General features: G+C 41.3%; 1 protein-coding gene and 1 pseudogene across 1 annotated transcript; one reads left to right on the forward strand and one right to left on the reverse strand.

The window, feature by feature from the left end:
• Positions 1-2837: 2837 nt before the first annotated feature.
• LOC116897993 lies at positions 2838-3313 on the reverse strand (annotated as a pseudogene).
• Positions 3314-3427: 114 nt separating this feature from the next.
• Positions 3428-10926, forward strand: LOC116898360 (alpha-enolase-like). The gene is made up of 2 exons (XM_032899676.1): positions 3428-3533; positions 10138-10926. Exons 1-2 carry the CDS (start codon positions 3428-3430, stop codon positions 10602-10604), a joined length of 573 nt encoding a protein of 190 aa, XP_032755567.1. The 3' UTR covers positions 10605-10926.
• The last annotated feature ends 13334 nt before the right edge of the window (positions 10927-24260 follow it).

Raw genomic sequence — 24260 nt, forward strand, 5'->3', positions numbered from 1 at the left:
GTTTCATGAAGTCTCATTTATCAATTGTTGGTCTTAGAACCTGAGACATTGGTGTTCTGTTCAGGAAGTTGTCTCCTGTACTAAGGAGTTCAAGGTTATTCCCCACTTTCTGTTCTATTAATTTAATGTATCTGGTTTTATGTTGAGGTCTTTGATTGGCTTGGACTTGAGTTTTGTGCAGGGCGGTAGATATGGATCTATTCGAATTTTCTGCATCCAGTCCTCCAATGAGACTAGCACCATTTGTTCCAATTCAAGCTTCTTTTGATGGATTTTGTTTTCCAGAAAAAACCCTTTTCCATGCTTCTAAGACTTAATTTTACGTGTTTGCATATGTCAGTTTAAAAATACTGATAGACTTATTCTTGTCCCCACATTAGTTAGGATATAAGACTCAAGATTTTATAAAGATACATGAGCACTAGTAGTTGAAGCAACAATAGCATACAGTTAAAAAGGAATAGACATGGAAAACTACGGATACTGTCTACTAAATCCTTTGCACCTAGGTGAGCCTCTCATTTACATTAACAACTGCACACTCAGGAGAAGAAACCAAGGCTTAGAATGACAGAGCAGGTTGTTGAAATTGCATACAGTTCCAGGGATGGAAATGGGGAGAAAGAAGTCATTTCTTCAAAGTTTAGCAAAAATGGCAAGGGAAGCCATCTGGGCATTATTTTGTTTTATTTATAAGAGGGGGAGTTTCTTATTCTCGTTTAGTTTCCTACTAATTGTTTTATAATTTTATGTGTTTTTCCTGCATGTATATCTGCGCTTCTTCTGTGTGACTGTGAGGAATCAAAGAAGGGGTGGAGTCCCCTGTGTTGACAGCTGCCTGTTAGCCACCCACAAAGGTCCTCATGGTTTAAATAAGAAAAGCCTCCCTAGGCTCAGGTATTTGAACAGTTTGTCCCCAATTAGTGGCCCTATTTGGGGGTGGTTCAGGAGGCACAAATTCCTGGAGGGTGTTAGGAATTAAACCTGAGTTCACTGGAAAAGTGGTCAGTGTACATAATAGTTGAGTCATCTTTCCAGCCCCACTTTCTGCTTTTAATTGGATACATTTCCTTCTTTGCGCTTGTAAGAAGGCTAGGCTGATTCCATGATAGGCTTCAAATCAGCAGTTAAGGAGACTCTGTTTCCAAGAACTGGGTATTTCCAGGCAAGTTCAGGTCTCAGAAGCAAGGACAATGGGTTAGCAGCAGCTTCCAGACTTCCTCAGAAACAGTTTCCAGATCTCGCCAGCAAGTTTCCAGCCCCGCCCCCACACCTCAGTAATGGAATGTCTGTAGAACTGGACCCAATCGATTAGCATAGAGGTCACCTACCCCAGAATCCCCTAATGTGCTTTAAATCAGACTTGCAAGCTCACTTGGTTGTCTTTCTATTCTGGTAATGGGAGACCCCAGCATGCTGGACTTCTGCAGAATAAAACACTCTTTGTGTTTACGTACTATTCGAATCCGGGGTGTCATTCTTCAGTGAATCATGGACCCTTACACTTGAAAACTATATTTGCTATAGTTTGCATATTAAATGTTTCCTGAAGGCCTGTGTTGGAAGGTGGTCTCCAGGGATGTTGGAAGTTGTAACTTTTAATATCTGGAAACCCATGAAGGCATTTAGGTTTGCCTAGGTCTGGTTGCTGGAGGGGAGTGTGGTCTGTCTGTCTCTGCTGGGTTTTTTTGTTTGTTTGTTTTTTGTTGTTTTCTCTCCTCTCATGAGGTGAAAAGTCTTGTTATGCTCACCCTTCAGTTATGTTATGCTGTCTTGAGATAGAACCAAAAACAAGGATCAATTGACCATGACCGTGGGCCAGTAAAACCACAAGCCAATACAAAACACCCTTCTGTATAAGTCGGTTATCCTGTGTATTTGTGATAGTGCTAGAAAACTCATTAATGCGTCATATTGTTAAACTGGAAGTGCTCTTAATTTATTGCTGAGATTGTCGAATTTATTTTCATTTATTTAATTCTTACACTTTTCAGTGTCCATATTACTCCTCTTACAGACAAATAACTTAGGATACCTCAGTTATTTTGTAGTCTTTCCCCACCACTATGTTAAATCCTATTTCCTGGAATAATTATGGATCAACATGGACATAGGGTACCCTTTGGTTTGCTTTGGTTTTGGTATTTTTTTTTCTTTTTCTTTTTGTAACCAAAACTTTAGTCCCAAGGATTCTCTTAAACATTACAAATGATAGCATGAAAACAAAATTTTGCACAGTAACTGAAAAGATCAGCTCTACAATGTACCCTTAAAGTGATAGGACACTGGTATCTTAGTTTTACATTTCCAAATAAAGACGTTATGCATACAGGAACCAGGAAGGAACCGCTTTGAAAACCTTCAGGGTGGGGTCCCTTCCCTTTATCTGTTGGCTTGTGTTCACAGCAGCATTTAAAGACTGCTTACCATTTCACCTACAGTACCACCCACACATGTCTCAGCTACTAGAGGAACTACAGCCTTAGTCAATCCCTGCCAGTCGCTTTATATTATCCGTACATCACACGTAAAACTGGGCAGGATCTAGGTTTATTCAGTTTATGAAAAAGTAAAATTCAAAGAATAGTCAATCTTGCTTAAGGGAACATTATAAAGTAACAGTTCTTGATATCACACACCTCATATGATCCATTTGAAACCATAGAGAATGACATTGTTTTGTGTGTCACTGTTCCAAGAGACAAAACAAATTCAAACAGCTAAAACATTTTAAAAATGCACCAAGCTTATGACATCTCAAGCAAAACTTTAATTTCCTGTACATACTCCTGTCAAATGAAGTTATTTCCTCTACACCACTTTTGCAAACTGGTCTTCTATTTCCTTGCATTTGACCTAGATCAGCTACGAGACATACAGAAGGATCGAGACGGCTTGTGACAGAGATCTTTCTCTTCTCCTATATCTAGAATGTGACCTGCTCTGACTTTGAGAAAAGCTTCTTCTTCTTGGGGATCTGTGCCAAGGTGGAAGACTCCTCCAGCAGTAATCATCTCGAGGACGACCTCAAGAGGGAGTGGCCATGATTCCGACTTCTCTTTTCACCATTGGACAGTTCCACTCTTACAAGGCAGCCACAAGGTGTTCTTCCAGCTAGCTCTCAGACAGCATCAGCAGCATCTCGGGGATCCTCAGATTCGATGAAAGCAAAACCAGGAGGGTTTCTAGCCACCCACATACTTTGGAGTGGTCCATAATAGCCAAAAGTCCGTTCTAATTCAGTCTTGTTCCTATTGTTTCCAAGATTACCTACATAAACCTTACAGTCCAAGAGACAGGAATAATGATGCATTTCAAGATCCTGGATTCAAAAGGTAGAAGCTCAAATTCTAACGCTTGGACAGGCCCACTTTCTTCCCTCTGACTCTGCTCCCACAGATGCTCTCGGTACCGTGGTATCCACGAAATGGCTGGTCTTGGTCTTTCGAAGACCATGATCATGTTTAAGCCTTTCTGCCCCTACTGCTTGTTCTCCTTTCCTATTTATTTCACTAGATACAGAAAGAGGTTTGGTAAGGTTTCCCCTTATGATTGTGGATTCCACTCCCCCACTCCCCCCCACACCCTGTTTCTTTCTCTCTCTCATATTATCATTGTGTCATAGATTTTGAACCTATGATAATAGATGGCCAAATTTAGTATAATTTGGTTTCACGGTGAATTGGCTCGTTACTGTGAAGTGTTGCTTTACGTTGCATAAGTCTTCTGGACTCAAAGCACACTCTGTATGTTGGTGTTCTTAACCACAAGTCTTTTCTTTATGTGGCTTTAGTAGGTATCTTAGCCAAGGTTGCTGTTCAAGGAAACATCAATTATGCGTGGGAGGCATACATGACAGGGATTTAGTTCCCACTTTTGGGAACTGAAAGTTTGAGATCATGTTCCTGGGATTGTTGGGTTTGGTGAGGGTCCTTTATTCATAGTCTCCCCCTCAAGGTGGCAAAAGGGGTCGATAACTATAGGTTTTTGTGGTAGTTTGAATGAGAAATGTCGCCCCGGGCTCAGGTGTTTGCACACCTGGCCCATGGTTGTTGGCTCTGTTTGGGGAGGTTTAAGAGATACAAGTTGCTGGAGGAAGTGTTATATGATCAGTGGTTCACACACCTACCGTCTTGTCTTTCCCAACATGATGTACTATACCCTCAAGCTACGAGCCAGAATAAATCCTTCCTTTAAACATTTTATTTACTTTTAAATTAGGTGCATGTGTGTTTGTCTGCATATGGACATGCAAATGAGTTCATGCATTCAGGAATTCAGGCCAGAGGCATTAAATCCCCCAGGAGCCAGAGTTATGGGAGATAGTGAGCCACCAAACCTGAGTGCTGAGAACCAAGCTCAGGTATCCTGGAAGAGATAACCCCAAGCCATCTTACTCGTTCCTAAACCCTTCCTACGTTGAGTTGCTTCTATGGAGGATTTTGTCACAGCAGCAAGAAAAGGAACTCTGCATAAAATCAGAGGGGGAACCTTCCCTGTTGTCTATGGGGACATTTTACCTGTGTCTCATCATTCATAACGACTGGGTCATATGACTCTTTGAAGTCAGTCATCTGCAAAATGGCAAGAGACTATCACAGCACTGGTCTTGCCCAATCAAGACATCTAGAATGGGAACATTCTGGTGAGCGGATAGATCATGGCAAATACTTTTCAGATGCTATCATGTTATATCTCTTAAGGCACCAGGAAGGCGAGACAGGAGGCACACACTCTCATGTTGATTAATGGTGAATATTCAGTTATTTCAACACTCCCATTGCTGTCTATGATCATAGGCTCAAAATCTATGACACAAACAGTAGTGAGAGAGAGAGAGAGAGAGAGAGAGAGAGAGAGACACTAAAACATACACATGCACACACATACACACACAAAGAAAAGACTAAAATATACATACACGTGCGCGCGCACGCGCGCACACACACACACACACACACACACACACACAGAGGTGGGGGGGGGAGAGAGGGAGAGGATCTGTAATCACAATAGGAGACTTTACCAAAGATATGATTTTAGTTCATGCGTTCAGTGGAAGTGTAGCTAAATCTACAAAAGGATAAGAGAGATAAATTAATGTTTAAGGAAGAATAAGAAAGAATTGTCTCAACCACTTACTGATAATGTAAATAACCTATATACTACATAAAATTATTTAATGTTTATAAGTCATATACAATTATTATGGGGAGTGAGTGTACTGTTGTATAAATGAGCATTTACGATGTGGGGCATAGCCATGGCAAGGTCCCCAAAGCTTCAGACTCATGGGAATAATTAGATCTTCTCTAGGTCAGGCTCATAGGAATGCCAAGACCTTCCCCTTAGTAAGGATATTGACAATATGTGCAGAAAGTATCAAACACAGTTTCCTCCTTTGATTGCCTGAGATTGCTTCCCTACAGAGACATCTTATCTAGATTGGATAGCCCACCATTTTGTTCAGCTATGTATAATAAGCATGCTGAGTTTCCAGCTTGCTGGACCATCTTCATCAAAGTGTACAGCCCAGCCAACCCCAGCTTCTCTGTATGTGTGCCTGCCCTTCCTTCATTTCCCATCACCCCAGTCAGGTCAGTACCAAAGCCATGCAGGTTAATGCCAACTGTGATATTAATAACTCTTGGCTCACGGATTGTGTTGACTGCCTTGCACCCCAACAGAAATTCTTAGCTTGGTCAAAAATCAGTAAGGCTTCTGAAATTTCTAGGTCCACCTAGCATTTATAAAATCCAGTTTTAGCCAACAATATTACAAAGTTGATTTAACAAAACTCTTATATTAAAACTCTTTTATGTCTAATCACCCTCCCTTCATAGCTGACTTTGGTCCTCATCCTCCACCATCCCACCAGTGATGCCAATCAACCTAGTTTGTCTTCAATCAGGATCCTGTTAGGGCAGTTCAGACAGACTCTTCCTCACCCTGATCCCATTATGCATTACCATTCTGTATCTCGGTCATTAATTTACACTTGTTCATTTGATGTTCAGAGTGAGCCTAGTCTCCTGCTATGCCAAACCCTGTAACCACGCTTCCTCTATCCAGCACCAAGGTCCTGACCAAAGTCTTTGCTTGTTTTAGGGAGTGTCATCAAACAGTTGTTTTCCTCAACATTGTCATTTGCTCTTCAGCCACCCTTTGAAATGGGGTGTCAGGCCACCATGAGACTCAGCGATCCCCTACAAAGGCTTACGTGACCCAGAAACAATTCAGATTTAGATCAGGATAGTAAAAGGAGAATATAAAATCCATGTTCAGGAGAACACAAAATCATGGAAAGAAAAGGCACCTGTCTAAATGACACAAAACTCCAGTGTTGAAGCCTTCTTTCCATGAAATCATATACTGTGTACTTAGTCCCCAAATGAGCTGAGACAACGCACACACACAATACACACACACATAGTATTGTTTGCAGGAAGCTCACCTGAGCCTACAAGTCCATGTTTGTCCCCTGAAGGTCTTTCACATAGACTGACCACAGCCACCACAGCTCTAGACTCCTAGCAGGCAAGCAGGGTTTACCATTAATCACATTGTTTGCCAAACTGTCCAGACAAACCAGTATAGTTTGGCTCAAGGGTCTCGGTGTACAAAACACCCTTAGTTCTCAGGACATTCTAACAGTTCATGGTTCACAAACTAGCCATGGGCCATGAAAACAAGCCCAACTTGGGGATGTGCTAGATTTGAGTAGCTCAGACCTGTGGAGTTAACTCTTTCCTGTGCAGCAAGATATTGTTGACGTGCTCATTATGCAGATGAAACGTAATAGAAATTCAGTGATTCACTTTGTCACTCTTTCTTCTTGTTGCGACAAAATAACCCAGCAAAAGCAACTTAATGGAGAAAGGATTTATTTTGGCTTACAGTTACAGGGTACAGTCAGTCCATTGTGGTAGTGAGGTTATGGCAACAGGAACACGAGAGGACTGGTCGCATGCTGCCTACATTCAAGAAGTAAGGAACAAAGGCTTCTGCTCAGCTTATTTCCTTTTTAAAATCCAGTCTAAGTTTCTCAGCCTATAGAATGTTGCCATTCAGAATGGGTGGCCTTTTCTACCTCAATTCACCTAATAAAAATCATCTTCCACAGGCATACATGGAGTTTCATCTCTGAGGTGGTCCTAGAGCTCATCAAGTTGACAACTGAGATTAACAATCATAGTGATCTTCAAATATAATGAAAAAAAAATGGCAGAGCTCCATCCTCACATCTGTGTGTCAAAGCATGAGCTAGAAACTGTTATGAGACGATGCCAAGTTAGCTCAATATGTGCAGCCACTTGTCTATAGCAGAAGAGCTAGTCTGAATTGTTCTGTATTTTGCAGTAAAATGATTAATGAGAGGAGACTCATACTCCTAATTTATGATGGCTCAAGAAAAGTTATCCAAGGGAATTATTTAGAATCCATGTAAATAGCACCAGTGTCTTACATTTTAGATAGAAGAGAATGGAGCTATCAAGCAAACAATGAACAAGCAATGCCAGCTCCAACCCTCCAAGCATGTCTCTGGGACAAGCATAGCTCTTTTGTGCAGTAGTTAAATAATTAATGATATATCTAAAGGACAGAATAGTATGAATTATTTATAGAGAACTTTGACAGATCTATACATGTTAATATAGAACTATCTAAACAAATTTAAACTGGGAACATTGTGAAGTGTGCTTGTATTTGTGGAAAGAGAAACACTCATTCATACTTAATATGTGTATGAAGTGACAAGTGTGTACATATCTATGCATACATGGGATGTCTAATACATAGATGCTAAAGGCCATACCTTAGGAGGACAACAAGGAAATTTGAGGAGACTTATGGATTAATATTCGTTCATATAGTTGCATCTTTTTTGAAAAATAAAATATTTATTTGACATTTAGAATGTCACCATTTTTCCCCCTAAGCACTTTCTGTCTATATTATGGGTAAAGAATATGAAGCCCATTATGACAGTCAGCTTTGCACAATCTAGAACTACCTGGGATGAGAGTCTTAAGGTGGGATGGTACACAGTATTTTAGTATGTGTGTAGGAACATGTGGGCATGTCTGTAGGGAATCGTCTTAAATAAGTTAATTTATGGGAGAGGACCCAGCCCACAGTGGGTGGCACAATTCCCTATGCAAGGCATTCTGAAGTCAAACTGATCACTAGCGGTCAAATCAACAAACATATTCATTTCTTTCTGCCTTTGACTGTAAGCGTGACCTGGAAATCTGACTCAAGTTTCTGTTTTCACTTCTCCACAGCAATAGACTGGAATAACACTCTTCTCCTCAAAGTTGCTTCTCGTCAGAGTATTTTTTTCACAGTCACAGAAATGAAGCTAGAACACTTAGTGGGATAAGGTACTTACATTTCTGTTGTTGGAAGCAGTTGAGCCAATGTCTGAACACTGAAACATCTAGCTACAGAACATGTGTTGTTATTTACACATAGATGTAGTGACTACTTCCCATAAAGTAAATAAAATTAAGTTAAAAACCTTACCAAGTTGGCTGTGAAGATGGCTCCTGGGTTAATAGCACTGGATGCTTGTCTACAAGACCTGGGTTCCTTTCCCACATGATAGGTCACAACTGTCTGTAATTTCAGTCTTAGGAAACCTAAAACCCACCCTTAACTGGGCATCTTTGGCACCAGGTATGTATGTGGTACACAGACATACATGCAACTAAAACACCCAGACACATTAAGTAGAGAGAAAAAAAAACCAACTTATTAAGTGAAATCTTTCAAAATGGCAGATCCAAGGAAGGAGCAATTTGATTTATACTAGTTTATCTGTGAAATAATTTATTTCCTTCCTAGTTAAAGCTCTGGGCTGTACTTGGTAAATCACTCATGGTCTTTTAACTGGCTGGTTTTAACTATCAACTGGTTACAACCTAGAGTCACTTAGGAGTCTTAATGAGGGCTTATATAGATCAGGTTGCTCTCTGGGCAAGTCTGTGCAGGATTGTCTTGATTGTTAATTAATGCAGGAAGATCCAGCTTATGGCGACAACATTCCCTAGGCAGGGAACAAGCATCCATGTATTTATGCTCTCTCTGCTCTTGACTGAATGTGGTGTGACTAATTGCTTGAGTTCCTGCCTTGGATTCCTTGAAATGATGTAATATGGAATTGTAAACCAAATAAAGGCTTTCTTCTGTAAGTTGTTGTTTGATCATGGACTTTTATTATAGTGACAGCAATGTAAATAGAGCAGTCATAGATTCTAAGAGTTGTTTTGAAATATATTGAAAATATGCAAGTACTCCAGCTGGGTAAGGTGACACCCGTCTGTTTAGGTTGCTGCTATCAAGGCATTACTGGTTGCCTTTGGCCACAGTACTCCCCATCTTGAAACGATGTGGACTTTGGCTGTGTGACATGGGCTAAGTTAAGCTCATGAACTTAAGACAGAACATGCCACAAGTTAGATATAGCCAGGGGACTACAGCTAAAATGGCATGGTTGATTATATAACTTTGGATGAGTTACTTGAGTTTCCTGGGTCTCCATTTCCTGTATGTCAAATCTAAATGTATACTGATGAAGTTGTCATGAAGATCAGATGAGAAAACATATCAAAGTAGCCAGTACATTACCTACTGCATGACAAGTACCTTCATGAGTAAAACATGTTTTTAGTTCAATACCTCACACGTAATTGTCACTCAGAAAATAGGAGCAGAACCTTAATGGGAATTCATTAAGATCAGCCTCTCAATTCATAGCTACTTCCTAATTCTGTGGCTCAACAAATGCATAATTATTATATGTATGGCCTCTTATAGGCAGTTCAATACTTACATGTTGCATCTTTTAATAATGGACAAGTGAGAAAAGCTAAGAATTCAGAGTGTTAGTATTGTTATGCATATCACGAGACTGGGTAAGTTAATGGTTTCTATGGGAACACGATGTTTTAGGAGAGTTGTAATTCCTTCAATATATTAATTTCAGAACAGTCCCCCCAATTTATATCACAATATAAATTCTTTGTAATAGTCTGTCCTCGTCTTAGTGATTCATTTATTTTATTACTGTCATAAAATTTGTGTCCAAGAATGCACTCCATTAATTTTCCTTTCATTACGAATTATTTACATCAGTGGTAACTGATATACTTGGCGAGTCAGACACAGAACAGAGAGGACAGGAAAGAAAGAGCCCAGGTGATGCTTGGCAGAAGTTCACAGCTACTGCAGGCATCCAGGTCGTGGGGGATGACCTCACAGTGACCAACCCTAAGCGGATCGCCAAAGCTGCAGGCGAGAAGTCCTGCAACTGCCTCCTGCTCAAAGTGAACCAGATTGGCTCTGTGACCGAGTCTCTGCAGGCGTGTAAGCTGGCCCAGTCCAATGGCTGGGGTGTCATGGTGTCCCATCGATCTGGGGAGACTGAGGACACTTTCATTGCCGACCTGGTGGTGGGGCTCTGCACTGGGCAGATCAAGACTGGTGCCCCCTGCCGATCTGAGCGCCTGGCCAAGTACAATCAGATCCTTAGAATCGAGGAGGAGCTGGGCAGCAAAGCCAAGTTTGCCGGCAGGTCCTTCAGGAACCCCCTGGCCAAGTAAGGCATGGACCTGAGATCCCTGGAGCTACCAGATCCTCTGTCTCCGATGTCATCCAGGCAGCTCAAGGCTGGCCCAGTGCTTGCCCCTCCCATGTCACTGCTTCCTTAGACGTCCACCCCGACCACCCGGAGCCCTGCTGGAGCCCCCAGCTTTGTAATCATGTGATCGGTCTGAATCATTGTTTCTGTCACCTGACTTTCCAGCTAGTGTCTGGAGCCCTCCGAACTCCAGCGTAATCTCTGGGGTGCCCACACCATCAAGACTCCCCAGTGGTTTACATGCAAAAATAAAAGCTGCAGAAGCCCAAAAAAAAAAAAAAAAAAAAAAAAAAAAAAAGAAAGAAAGAAAGAGCCCAGGTAACAGGGGCACACACAAGACAAACCCTGATTGTCATTTCCTCTGTCAGCCCTGTCTTGTGATCACATCACAGTCACCGTATCCTGAAGCAAGACTGTGCTTCTTTGTAAGACTCCAGAGTGTTTGTCCTACAATGTGAGATCTTGAGTCTCTGCCAGGGAAGGATACTGAAGTCTAGCCCTGATAATAAGGCAATGACTCCGGAGAAACATGCTCAGTGTCTGCACCCTTATGCTGATTTATGAAGAAAATCTGGAACCCCAAAGCCTTACCCATAGGAAATGGTTGTTTTAAAGTACAAGAGTCCTGTATAAACATATAGTCCTTAAAAAAACAAAACAGTACATAATAAGTTCTTTTAAGCAGTTTGTTACTAAATTAAGTCTGCTCACTTGTAAACAAGATGTTCTAAGAGTAAAAGACTTTAGTATACACATTACACTAACAAAAGAGTCTGAACTGAGCAGTGTGTCTTCAGTTTCGTGCCTTCTTCCCAGATAGGGAAAGTGACATTGAATATAGGCAGCTTGGAACATGAGTGTAACCATTCTTGGCACTGAGAGATCAGTGGCCAACCACCATTTGAAAGGTGACACTGTTCTGTTTTCTAACTTTTAATCTCCAGGGATCTGTGGTTGACACAGTCATTACATCATGTTGTATTCTTTCCTGCCTCCCAAAATTGAATTATATACCCATTTACTGAATATCAGTGTTCACCAATGTATAGATACTTAAACCTGAGTCCTCAAACAGAAGACTTCAATACGATATACATAGCTTTAGGAAAGGACGCCTTGAATGGCTACCTTAATTGGTAGGATGTGCCATTATCAATAATGACTGGCACGCACTCCATTCTGGTAGGCAGTAACTCATATTTGTCTATGGAAGAAACTTAAAATGCTTCTGGCATGTAGCTAGTTTATGGCACTAAACATCTTAGCAGGATCCAAATTCCAAGAGAAGACTCCTTACGTTTAAACACTCACGTTTTAATCATTATGAACTATGTGTCCAGTCTATATAGCTTATTATTATTTTTTACAGAGACACCAGACGACCACAGGGTATTCTGCTAATATTTACAAATGTTATTTCCCTCCTGGCTGGACTGTGTGTGACAGGGCCTGCTGAGGCTACACTTAACGAGATCTTAAGTGTGTGTGATGATGATTGTCAAAAGGCAGCGAGGGACACTTCCATCTACGGGGTGTCTGGCTTGCTCGGTTTGAACTTTTCCACTTTGGGGAGTTTAGAAAAACTGCAAGCCTGGGGAGTTGTTTAACATGTTTTGCCCATTTAAAGCAAATGCTCTTCAGCACTACAGACCGTATTTTTGGGCACCCCTTTCCTTTTTCTCTAAGGCCATATGTTGTAATGGCTCTTCTCTCTCTGACTGAATCCTCTTTCTACCCAGGCTGTCCTTCTCTTATGGTGGAGCCGCAGGACCAAGTTCCAGTCTCCTGAGACCATGTTTGGGGTGAATAGTTGGCCTAGAACTGAATTTCCCAGGCTTTTAATTTTCAGTGCCTGCCACCATTAAGAAAGTCTTGGGAAAATCAGTAGGGTTGGCCACTGTCCTTTTATTCCTGCCTGAGAATCTTGAAGAATTGCCAGTCAGGAGCTCTCCACCTTTGATGGTTATTCAGATATGGAATTTTGCTTCCTTTCTTAGACCAAGACTTACTACCTCTTACCTCTTACCTACTTACCTGCTAAGAAGGTCTTAGCAATGAACTGTTCTGATTAAAGTTCTTTCTGCTTATCTCCATCATAGTCAGCTATTCCTAGTTGGGGTCCTGTGTTCGTTCAGATATACTATGGACCTTGAGTTCTGGATTTGGATCCCATCTTGCATCTTCATTTAATAGCTTACTTCTAACTCTCTGGTGCTGACAATACCTGCAAGTTGCTTCTTTATGCTCAAAGGCAAGTATGCTTAATACCTGGCCCAGGATCTAAGTTTGATCCTGAGATCAACAGCATTAGTAGATGAGATTATGCTAGAAATAAAAATTCACAAACCCCTCTCCAGACTTACTAATCAGAATGTTGTCAGGGGCAGTGATCTGTGGTTTAATACGTCTTCTGGGTGGTTCTGATGCCCACACAGTTAAGAGAACCATGAACTTAGACTCTACATTTCACCTTCTCAGTCTCCCCCTGAAGCCTAAAACCTGCTCTGTTGATTTTGATGGTGGTTGTCTTGCTTACTGTTTATTTTGGCAGTTAACTCATCAGCCTTGACCTCCTTCTATATAGCTCTTTAGAATATGGAGTTTGCTTCCATTTCTTTCTTTCTTTCTTTCTTTCTTTCTTTCTTTCTTTCTTTCTTTTCTTTCTTTCTTTCTTTTTTTTTTTTTTTGGAGCTGAGGACCGAACCCAGGGCCTTGCGCTTGCTAGGCAAGCACTCTACCACTGAGCTAAATCCCCAACCCCTGCTTCCATTTTTGATAAGGACATTTTTAGCATGGCACATTTTTAGCATTGGTCTTAAATCCCAGCAAATGGGTGGATGAAAAATCCTAGTTGGGCATGTCCATTAATGGGCTCAACATTGCTGCCTTACAGAGACATTGAGAAGTAGGATTGCTGGCCCTTCATGTCTCCCCCTTGCTACCAAAGACCCCAAAGGATACTGCAGTTATGAGCTATAGTGGTGTCAATGGTAAACTGAATCACTTTTGACATCAAGGAGTGTGCATTTCAACCAGGACTGCCCGAATATTCTTTTCTTGCTCTGAGAAGAGACTCAATGGAGTTTGATTCTTATCATGAACTTGTCATGTGGCCTCAGGAAAAATGCCGTTTGTTTGCTGTATGATTTGGGTAGTGATAAAATTTTCTTCTAACTGCATTTCAGGGGATGAATTGATGATACATGAGATTAAAAGATATCCATAAAATAGGCTATGTTTTGGATGAGTGCTGTATAAATGTGTGATTAGTAATAACACAGCCATAGTTAGGCATTCTCCAAAGATAACAGTGTCTTCTTCAAGGTATAAGAGGACAGCAAATATAGACTCTGACCACTGCACATCTCTTCCTTTCCTGAATGTTTGCTTTATTTATAGCTAATGATTATTGTTCTCAGTCCTGGATGTGTCTTAGGGTTCCTTGCGGTTCTTAAAATCAACCAACTAACAAAAACCCTAACCCAATCAAAGCTTGTCAGGTCTTTTCTTCTCAAGGGTCTGCTTTGGTGCCTGGTCACTCCAAGTTTTAAATTTACTGCATGGTACAAATGTGAAGCCAGGCTTGAGCCCAAGAATAGTTGAAACTGTTACTTCCCAGAGCAAAAAGACCAGCTGAGAGCATTATCAATAGAATTGTAAGAAATGAAGCTAGCTGCCGTCCTTCCATCTGCTTAATCTCGGGTGAGACTCAGGACTCTACTCTACATACAAGCTCACTGAAGGGCTCTGATGGAGGTATTGGCAGATCCAACCACTTTTCGAAATGCTCGACTCTGCTATTTATTTTGCCTAACGTTAGTATATTAGTTGTTTTAATAGATTTTAGATTTATTTTTATGATTTTATGCGTATGAATATTTTGCCCACATGTATCCCTGCGTACCACATTCATACCTGGTGCCTGTGTAGGTCAGAAGAGGGCATTGGGTCCCGTATGACTGGATCATCCTTAGAGAGATTTATGAGTCACCATGTTGGTCCTGGCAATCAGACTTGGGTCCTCTGCAAGAGCAACCGGTGGCCTTAGCCACTGAGCCATCCCTCCAGCCCAGTTGTTTCTTGTTGCTGTGACAGAACACCTGACGAAAGCTGTCTTAAGGAAGGACAGGATTATTTTGGCTCACAGTGTGAGGGGACAGTTCCCTACGGCATGGTAGAGAAGGCTTGGCTGAGGAGCGTGAGACAGGTGGTTCACCGCAAGCACAGTCAGGAAGCAGAGGGGGATGAACACTGTTGCTTACCTCGTGTTCTTTTCATTCAGCCCAGAGCCCCAACCTGTGGAATGGTGCTACCCACAGTTGCAGTGGGTCTTCTCTGGAAGCTCCCTCATGGACTCACCAAGAGTGTTTTTCCTCCATGATTCTAAATCTTCTAAAGTTGACAAGACTACCCATGACAGGCAGTTTAGGTTAGTAGAGGGCCTTGCATAAGAGAGATACTTAATAGATGCGTTATTATTTTCAATCAATTTAGAGTAGTCTTAGCACTGAGATTGCAGGGCACTAAGCTCCTGTGGCATGTTTTAAATTGATCTGTGCCCCAACTAAGCCTGACTTAGATGGGGTAATAGAAGAGCCCCAATACCTCCTCCTCCTCCTCCTCCCTCCTCCTCCTCCTCCTCCTCCTCCTCCTCCTCCTCCTCCTCCCTCCTCCTTCTTCTTCTTTTGGAATCCCAACAGTAAGTAGAGATTCCACATTTCTAGCTTACTTGTCACGTGCTGTTCAGGGTTAAGTTTCTACCATGGTTCAGTGGAGATAGAGCTAATGCAAACTTGAGAAGAGCCAGTCAGAAGTAGTTAAAAGAGTTACCGAGATATCCAGATACTTAGCTCCCCCCTCCCTCCGGGGGCCTAATGTCTACATTTCAGGTCTTCAGACAATGATCCATTGAGCTCGCTAAGTGTTATCTTGGCCTCAGAAAGAAGAGCTCAGGAGCACTGCTGAGCTTCCCTGATGAAAAAGTCACCACAGAGAAGCAAGGCCTTTGAGACAGAATTGTCAAGTTGGCGTTTTAACGAGACCCACCTGTTCACGGACAAAGGCTGCAAGTCTTAGACACACTAGAGCCTTTTAGCAATTACTTAGTGGAATCAGCCTCATCAATCCTTGCATGGTGTGTGTGTGTGTGTGTGTGTGTGTGTGTGTGTGTGTGTGTGTGTGTGTGTCGGGCCTCGTAGCCATCTTTCCTGCAGGAACTAAATTTTTTGTTGTTAAGTTGACTTTTGTTTTCTACGCCATGCCAACATTCCAGCCACATGAGAGAGACTGAACGGACTTAAACCCTAATTCAGGGTACTATCTGTACTACAAACATGTTACAGTTGTCAGCCGGCAGTACACAAACACAGGAGGGGGTGGGGGTGATGGAAACTGAGCGGATGTTATTTCCTGGGGTTGGCTGCCAGGTGTAATGGCAGAGTTGAGAAAATTTGCCCAAACTATAATTGGCTTCCCCAAAGTCAGCTAGGCTGAATCCCGGCGGGACCAAGTTTTGTGGATGCAAATTACAGCAGCTCAGCTAGATAATTAAGTCAAACCTTCAGGAACAACTGGGGACAGGAGAGGCTCCAGCTGGAATTCCTGGGCTCTTTCACAGGAAAGTCAGTCTAACAACCCGGCAATTATGAGGGCTCAGGGACATTCGTATGTATATAAAATGCACTGGAACCACTTTTATGGTGTGGTTCATTTTAGGGAAATAAACTAGAGGAATTCCTCACATATTTTATTCTGCAAACCTATAAAGTTCCTGCTGCACTCAGTCTCTCATAATATCTTTTTAGAGTGTGAGCCAAGACATCCGGCATTTTAAAACAAACGACTACTTTATGTGATTTGTGATTAAACCGTGCTTCATTTTTTTAATATGGGCCTCAGAATACAATTGCCAAATGATTAAAATAATATTACCTCGTTTTCTGCTTAATTTGGGCTGAGGCCATTAGGTAAATTTGTAAGGACCAAGGAAATGAAAAGGGAAGAAAAAAACCCTCTCTCCCACATGAGGCCTGCGATACTTCTCCCATTGCTCTAAACCCACTGGTTACGCCCCGATCAAGCAGAAAAGTGACTTTAAAGCATGGCCAATCTAAAGACTGGAATGCTGCAGTAGAAGAGAGATCCATGAAGAGGAACGGATAATTGGATAAAAAGGGCTCTTCCGTGCCCCCTTCAGCTATTCTAATGTTTGTGTTTATCTCTGTTCTTTTTGACTCTTCAGGAGGAATTTTAGTAAAACCAATAACTAGCTCTGAAGATGTAGATATCAAAAATAACCAAAGCAATCGGTGTTCCAAATACCAAGTGGAGATGAACAAGGCTTCAAAAATTTGGCAATCTGTAGAAAAACCCTTCTTAGAGTTAAACTCGAATACATATTCAATCGTTCCTCACCCTTGTTTTTCATCATGGGATGACTGCCAGAACTGGACCTAGAGTCAGAGTATTCAGTCAGTGTGGCAGTTTGAATGAGAATGTCTCCCATAGGTTCATAGGCTTGTTTCCTAGTTGGCATAGTTGGGTAGGTTTGGGAAGTGTGACCTTGCTGGCCAGGATTGGGTTCTGAGATTACAAAGCCATGTACCATTCTGAGTTCATCCTTATTTTGTGCTTGCACTTCAAGATGCAAGGCTCTCTCCACCTTCCTGCTTCAGCAGTTCTGCCTGCTGTTTGCTTTTGTTGTTCACCATCATGGACTTTAGATCACTGGAACCAAACCCCTGGATAAACTCTGTCCTCCTGAAGTTGCCCTGGAAATGGTGTATTAGCCCAGCAATGTAAAAGTACCCAAGGGTTGGAGATTTAGTCTACTGGAAGAGCCACTTACCTAGCAACTGTGACGTCCTGGGCTGTGTTCCTGCTGGCACAGGGTGGGGGGTGGAGGGAAGATTATCAGAGACTGTAAAAGGCCACAACACCACCTACTTGGTTTCTTTCATATTCCCTAACTAAAAGGGAATCCTGTAAGATAAACGACAGAACAAATATTCTCATGTTTGAATTATATTTTGGTTACGATTCTCTTACTGTACTTAAATTTTAAAAACTTAAAGTTCTTCACATACAAGGCACATAAAAACACTTTTAGCACATGAATGGAATAGGTCTAAACGATTAGAGCTGCCTCTCCTCACCCCCACCCATAGCCAAAATGTCGATAGCTGCTATTTAGTTTAAATGACATTTTGACTTTGCAACACAAAAGACTTTGTGCATTCTTACATCATGGGTACCCAACAATACCCATCTAGTTTTACTTGAGGCTTTTCTATACCCTATTATTTGCTGGCTTTTTCTTGAATGACTACCAGAGCTTTGAGAGTTCCCAGTTTCTTCACATATTCACTTACTGAGGGCAACTAAAACATTAATGACTGATTATACAGAGAATCTTCAGTACATAGACTTCGAAATGGTAAAGAGACACAGAGAAGGGAAATTTAAGACAAAATGATAAATATGGATGGCAGGTCAACATATCAAAGGCCAACTTTTGGATTAACTACTTTCAGATTAGGAACATTGCTCTGTAATTTCATTCATTTTGACAATGCGTCATGAGCCCTAATCCCTTTATCTATGGGATATAGCCATTCCTTTTTTTTTTTTTTTTATTCTTGGCTACAGAATTATTATTTCTTTTTTTTCTTTTTTCATCCCACCCAACCACCCATCCCTTCCCACCTCCCTGCCCTGACTGACATTCCCTTACACTGGGAGGTCCAGCCTTTGCAGGACCAAGGGCTTCTCCTCCCATTGGTGCCCCAAAAGGCCTTCCTTTGCTACATATGCAGCTGGAGCCATGAGTCAGTCCATATATAGTCTTTGGGTAGTGGTTTAGTCCCTGGGAGCTCTGGTTGGTTGGCATTGTTCTTATGGGGTTGCAAGCCCATCCAGCTCCTTCAATCCTTGTTCTCAGTTCAATGGTTTGCTACTAGCATTCGCCTCTGTATTTGTCATGCTCTGGCAGAGCCTCTCAGGACACAGCTAAATCAGGCTCCTGTCGGCATGCACTTCTTGGCATCAGCAATATTCTCTGGGTTTGGTGGCTGTATATATATGGGCTGGATCCCCAGGTGGGGCAGGATCTGAATGGCCATTCCTTCAGTCTTTGCTCCAAACTTTGTCTCCATATCTCCTCCTATGAATACTTTTGTTCCCCCTCTTAAGGAGGACTAAAGCATCCATACTTTGGTCATCCTTTTTCTTTAGCTTCATGTGGTTTGTGCATTGTATCTTGGGTAATTTGAGCTTTTGGGCTAATGTCCATTCATCAGTGAGTGCATACCATGTGTGTTTTTGTGACTGAGTTACCTCACCGAGGATGATATTTTCTAGTTCTATCCATTTGCCTATGAATTTCGTGAAGTCATTATTTTTAATAGCTGAGTAGTAATACATTGTATAGATGTACCACATTTTCTGTATCCATTCATCTGTTGGAGGACATCTGGGTTCTTTCCAGCTGCTGGCTATAATAAATAAGGCTGCTATGAACATCGTGGAGCATGTGTCCTTGTTACATGTTGGAGCATCTTTTGGGTGTATTGCCACGAGTGGAATATTTGGGTCCTCAGATAGTCCTATGTTCAATTTTCTGAGGAACCATCAGACTGATTTCCAGAGTGATTGTACCAGCTTGCAATCCCACCAACAATGGAGGAGTGTTCCTCTTTCTCCACATCCTTACCAGCATCTGCTGTCACCTGAGATTTTTATCTTAGCCATTTTGACTGGTGTGAGGTGGTATCTCAAGGTTGTTTCGATTTGCATTTCCCTGATGACTAAGGATGTTGAACATTTCTATAGGTGCTTCTTGGGCATCTGATATTCCTCAGTTGAGAATTCTTTGTTTAGCTCTGTACCCCATTTTTTTTTTTATATTTTTTTTAATTATTATTAACTTGAGTATTTCTTATATACATTTCGAAAGTGTTATTCCTTTCCTGTTTCCGGGCAAACATCCCCTCCTCCCCTTCCTTTTTATGGGTGTTCCTCCCAACCCTCCCCCTTGCTTCCCTCTCCCCAACAGTCTAGTTCACTGGGGTTCAGTCTTAGCAGGACCCAGGGCTTCCCTTCCACTGGTGCTCTTACTAGGATATTCATTGCTACCTATGAGGTCAGAGTCCAGGGTCAGTCCATGTATAGTCTTTGGGTAGTGGCTTAGTCCCTGAAGCTCTGTTTGGTTGGCATTGCTGTCTGTACCCCATTTTTAATAGGGTTATTTGATTCTCTGGAGTCTAACTTCTTGAGTTCATTGTATATATTGGATATTAAGCCCATTTGGTTCATAACTTCTGTTAGTTTCTATGTGTCTCTGTTAAATTTCTGTTTCCATGATCTGTCCATTGATGAGAGTTGGGTGTTGAAGTCTCCCACTATTATTGTGTGAAGTGCAATGTCTGCTTTAAACTTTAGTAAGGTTTCTTTTATGACTATAGGTGCCCTTGCATTTGGAACATACATATTCAGGATTGAGAGTTCATTTTGGTGTATTTTTACTTTGATGAATATGAAGTGTCTTTCCTTATCTTTTTTCATAACTTTTGGTTGAAAGTCGATTTTATTCGATATTAGGAGTGCTACTCCAGCTTGTTTCTTGGGACCATGTCTTGGAAAATTGTTTTTCAGCCTCTTAATCTGAGGTAGTGTCTGTCTTTGTCATTGAGGTGTGTTTTCTGTATGCAGCAAAATGCTGGGTCCTCTTTTCTTATCCAGTCTGTTAGTCTATGTCTTTTTATTGGGGAATTGAGTCCGTTGATGTTAAGAGATATTAAGGGATCGTCGTTTCCTCTTATTTTTGTTATTAGAGGTGAAACTATGTTTGTTTGCTCTCTTCTTTTCAGTTTATTGCAAGAAGATTACTTTCTTATCTTTTCTAAGGTGTAGTTTCCCTCCTTGTGTTGGAGTTTTCCATCTATTATTCTTTGTATGACTGCATTTGTGGAAAGATACTGTGTAAATTTGGTTTTGGCATGGAATATCTTGGTTTTTCCATCTCTGTTAATTGAAAGTATTGCTGGATATAGTTTTCTGGTCTGTGATTTGTGTTCTCTTAGGTTCTGTGTGACATCTGCCCAGGATCTTCTTGCTTTCATAGTCTTTGGTGAGAAGTCTGGTGTAATTCTGATAGGTCTGCCTTTATATGTTACTTAACCTTTTTCCTTTACTGCTTTTAATATTCTTTCTTTATTTTGTGCATTTGGTGTTTTGACTATTATGTGACAGGAGGAATTTCTCTTCTGGTCCAATCTATTTGGAGTTCTGTAGGCTTCTTGTATGCTTATAGGCATTTCTTTCTTTAGGTTAGGGAAGTTTTCTTCTATAATTTTGTTGAAGGTATTTACTGGCCCTTTAATTTGGGAATCTTTGTTCTCTTCAATATCTATTATCATTGTTTGATCTCATTATGTCCTGGAACACAATGAGATATTTTCGGTTAGGAGCTTTTTGCATTTTGTATTTTCTTTGACCGTTGTGTCAATGTTTTCTATGGTATCTTCTGCCCCTGAGATTCTCTCTTCTATCTCTTGTATTCTGTTGGTGATGCTTGCATCTATGACTCCTGATCTCTTTCCTAGGTTTTCTATCTCCAGGGTTGTCTCCCTTTGTGATTTACTTATGGTTTCTATTTCTATTTTAAGATCCCAGATGGTTTTGTTCAATTCCTTCACCTGTTTGGTTGTGTTTTCCTATAATTCTTTAAGAGATTTTTGTGTTTCCTCTTTAAGGGCTTCTACTTGTTTACCTGTGTTGCCCTGTATTTCTTTAAGGGAGTTATTTATGTTCTACTTGAAGTCCTCTATCATCATCATGAGATGTGATTTTAAGTCCAAATCTTGCTTTTCTGGTGTGTTGGGATATCCAGTATTTGCTTTGGTGGGGGAACTGGGCTCTGATGATGCCAAGTAGTCTTGGTTTCTGTTGCTTAGCTTTCTGTGCTTGCTTTTGGCCATCCATCTGGTTGTCTCTGGTGTTAGTTGGTCTTGCTGTCTCTGACAGTAGCTTGACCCTCCTATAAGCCTGTGTATCAGCATTCCTGAAGACCAACTTTCTCCCAGCAGGATCTGGGTACAGAGAGCTGTGCCACAGGGTCAGCTCTGGAAGCAGGTGGAAACCAAAAGGATCCTGTCCCAGACTGCTTCTGGGTTCCTATGTCCTGAGGGAACCAGGCGAGTGCCTTGGAGCAGAAGTGGTGGTCTTACCTTGCTCTCAGTCAGAACTCCTGGAGACTGACTTTCAGTTCTGGGTGCAGGTAGAGACTGGAAGGATCCTGTGTCCCTGACTGCTCCTAGGTTCCTGTGTCCAGAGGGCACGGGCATTTTCCTCTTGTGCCAGGAATGTGAGCAGAAGTGGTGGTCTCCCCTGAGCTCTAAGGATTGTCTGTACCTCTGAGAGTCCAGCTCTCTCCTCCACAAGATTTGGGTACAGAGAGCTGTTAGACCAGATCAGTTCTAGGTGCAGGCAGAAACCAGAAACATAGCCATTCTTTCTATAAGAGATCCAATATAAGATGAAGATGACGAGATCATCTCTTTCACTCAGTATGTTGATGATCAATGGTGCTGACAGAGTTTTATATGGAGCTCCATGGACTCTGATGAAGGATCTCTGTGTTTTCAGCAGCAAGATACCCAATAACAGCACCCTATGACTCTCACAGATTTTGGATTGGTTAAGAATTCTTAAGGAGCAAGTGGAGAAAACAAGAGAAGACTGAAACATCAACAGTAACAAAGCAGAAGGGGGTTGGGCATGGAGGGCACTTCTTGCTTTGATTTCTGTCTATAACCACAAATGAATAGTTGCCAAGAAAGACTTATCTTATTAAATATTTATCTACAGAGTAATTTTGCAAGGAGACTTTATATTCTAACAGTAAACAAACCATTGCTCCAAGCATGTAAGAACCATGGCCGAGGTCATACATCTAGGCAATGGGATGTGAGATTTGAACTCCACCTATATGCTTAATCACTGTCCTGAGGGTCTCTGAACACAAAAGTCCAAGGCATAAAATGGAAAGTTGAGAAAGATCATTGCTCCCATGGGCTTTCAGCAATTCATTTCCTCACTCTCTCATACACTTATTAGCAGTTGCTTGGTATAATTACTAACCTTTAATAAGATTTCTTATTTCCCTTCTTTAATGACTCCTGCAAGGTATTCATGTTGTGAAATATTATGTGGTGAGGGGTATCTTTGGCAGACCCAATCCAAGGTGTCCCCCTGATATATTATGCCATGTAACAGATCTGGTGTAGAAGAGGGTAGAGGTAGGGAAGACCTGGGGAAGGGATAGAGCCAGAGAAGTGGACACAGACAGGCAGACAGATGGGTAACTATGGGAGAGCTATGAGGGCAGAGAGGAAGAGAGAGGGGTTACTCACAGAGAAGAGAGAGAGAGAGAGAGAGAGAGAGAGAGAGAGAGAGAGAGAGAGAGAGAGAGGTTCTTGGTTCAATACTTGGATTTTTATTTATTTTTATTTATTTTTTTTTTTAGGATTTTAAGTATGACATTCCAACATCTAGCACCCAGAGCTGTTGTCAAGATTATAAATATTCATTAAATTCTCGATATTAGTATATACCCTCTCATCCTACTCCCTGTGAGTGGGGTTTTCTTTTTTGTTGGACAGCCTAATGGGGACATATTTTGCTGTAATTCTTTTATTCACTCTATTTGCCCTTTGTTAAGTCATCTATTTTATTTAATTTTTGTTTGCATATGTGTCATATGGCTGTTTGTGGTAGTTTGAATGCATTAATAATAATTAATAATAAAGTCAAAGTTACCAAAATAGTACATCAGTGTTGTATTAAGGAGTGTTGTATCATCTTGGTGTCTTTTAACTAACAGCAAGCCCAGAGCTGAATTCTTTACTCTTCTCTCTCTGTCTCTTACATTGTTCCTAACAAAGGGCTTCTGCCCTATATTTATTCAGTTATTCAACAGCATAGAAATCACCACATGAGAAAGAAACAAGGGATACTATATAGAAATCCCTAATAGAGTTTTACAAGGGATTCACTTAGTGACTCCAACTGACCCCAACTGACTCAGATAGTGAGGAAACAAACCCTGTGAAACAATATCTCCGTGGTGCTATTGTCATTTACAGTTATAAAATTAATGGAAATTCGTTTTATAGGACTGCTTTCAGGTTATTTTCTTTTTTTAGAATATGATTATCACAACACACAAACACACACATTCCTCTAGGTCAGGGGCAGGGAAGAGGACATAGTTTAAGATTACAGCTGCGCATCAGGTGTGGTTGTAACAGTTGACTACAAGCTAAATCTGAGGCGAGCAAAGAGCTCTCCTTCCTATGGTGTTTCTTTAATCATTTTCTCAATGATGATTGGTTGGCTGGGAGGACTTGACACCATCCTTTTGTGGCATTGCTTCTATTCAGAACTTTGATGGGTCTGGCTTTTGCTCATCTGTGACATTGTCACCTGCCCCAGGATGCTGACTATTGTAGACCGTGGTTTCTGGAGGGAAGCAAGGCACTATTCCGCTGAGAAGTATGAAAGGAGATTTCTCTTTCTCTTTGGGTCAGGTGGGTTTTTTTCTTTCTACAATCCATTGCCA

This window comes from Rattus rattus, chromosome 4, assembly GCF_011064425.1.
Source record: "Rattus rattus isolate New Zealand chromosome 4, Rrattus_CSIRO_v1, whole genome shotgun sequence".
NCBI lineage: Eukaryota > Metazoa > Chordata > Mammalia > Rodentia > Muridae > Rattus > Rattus rattus.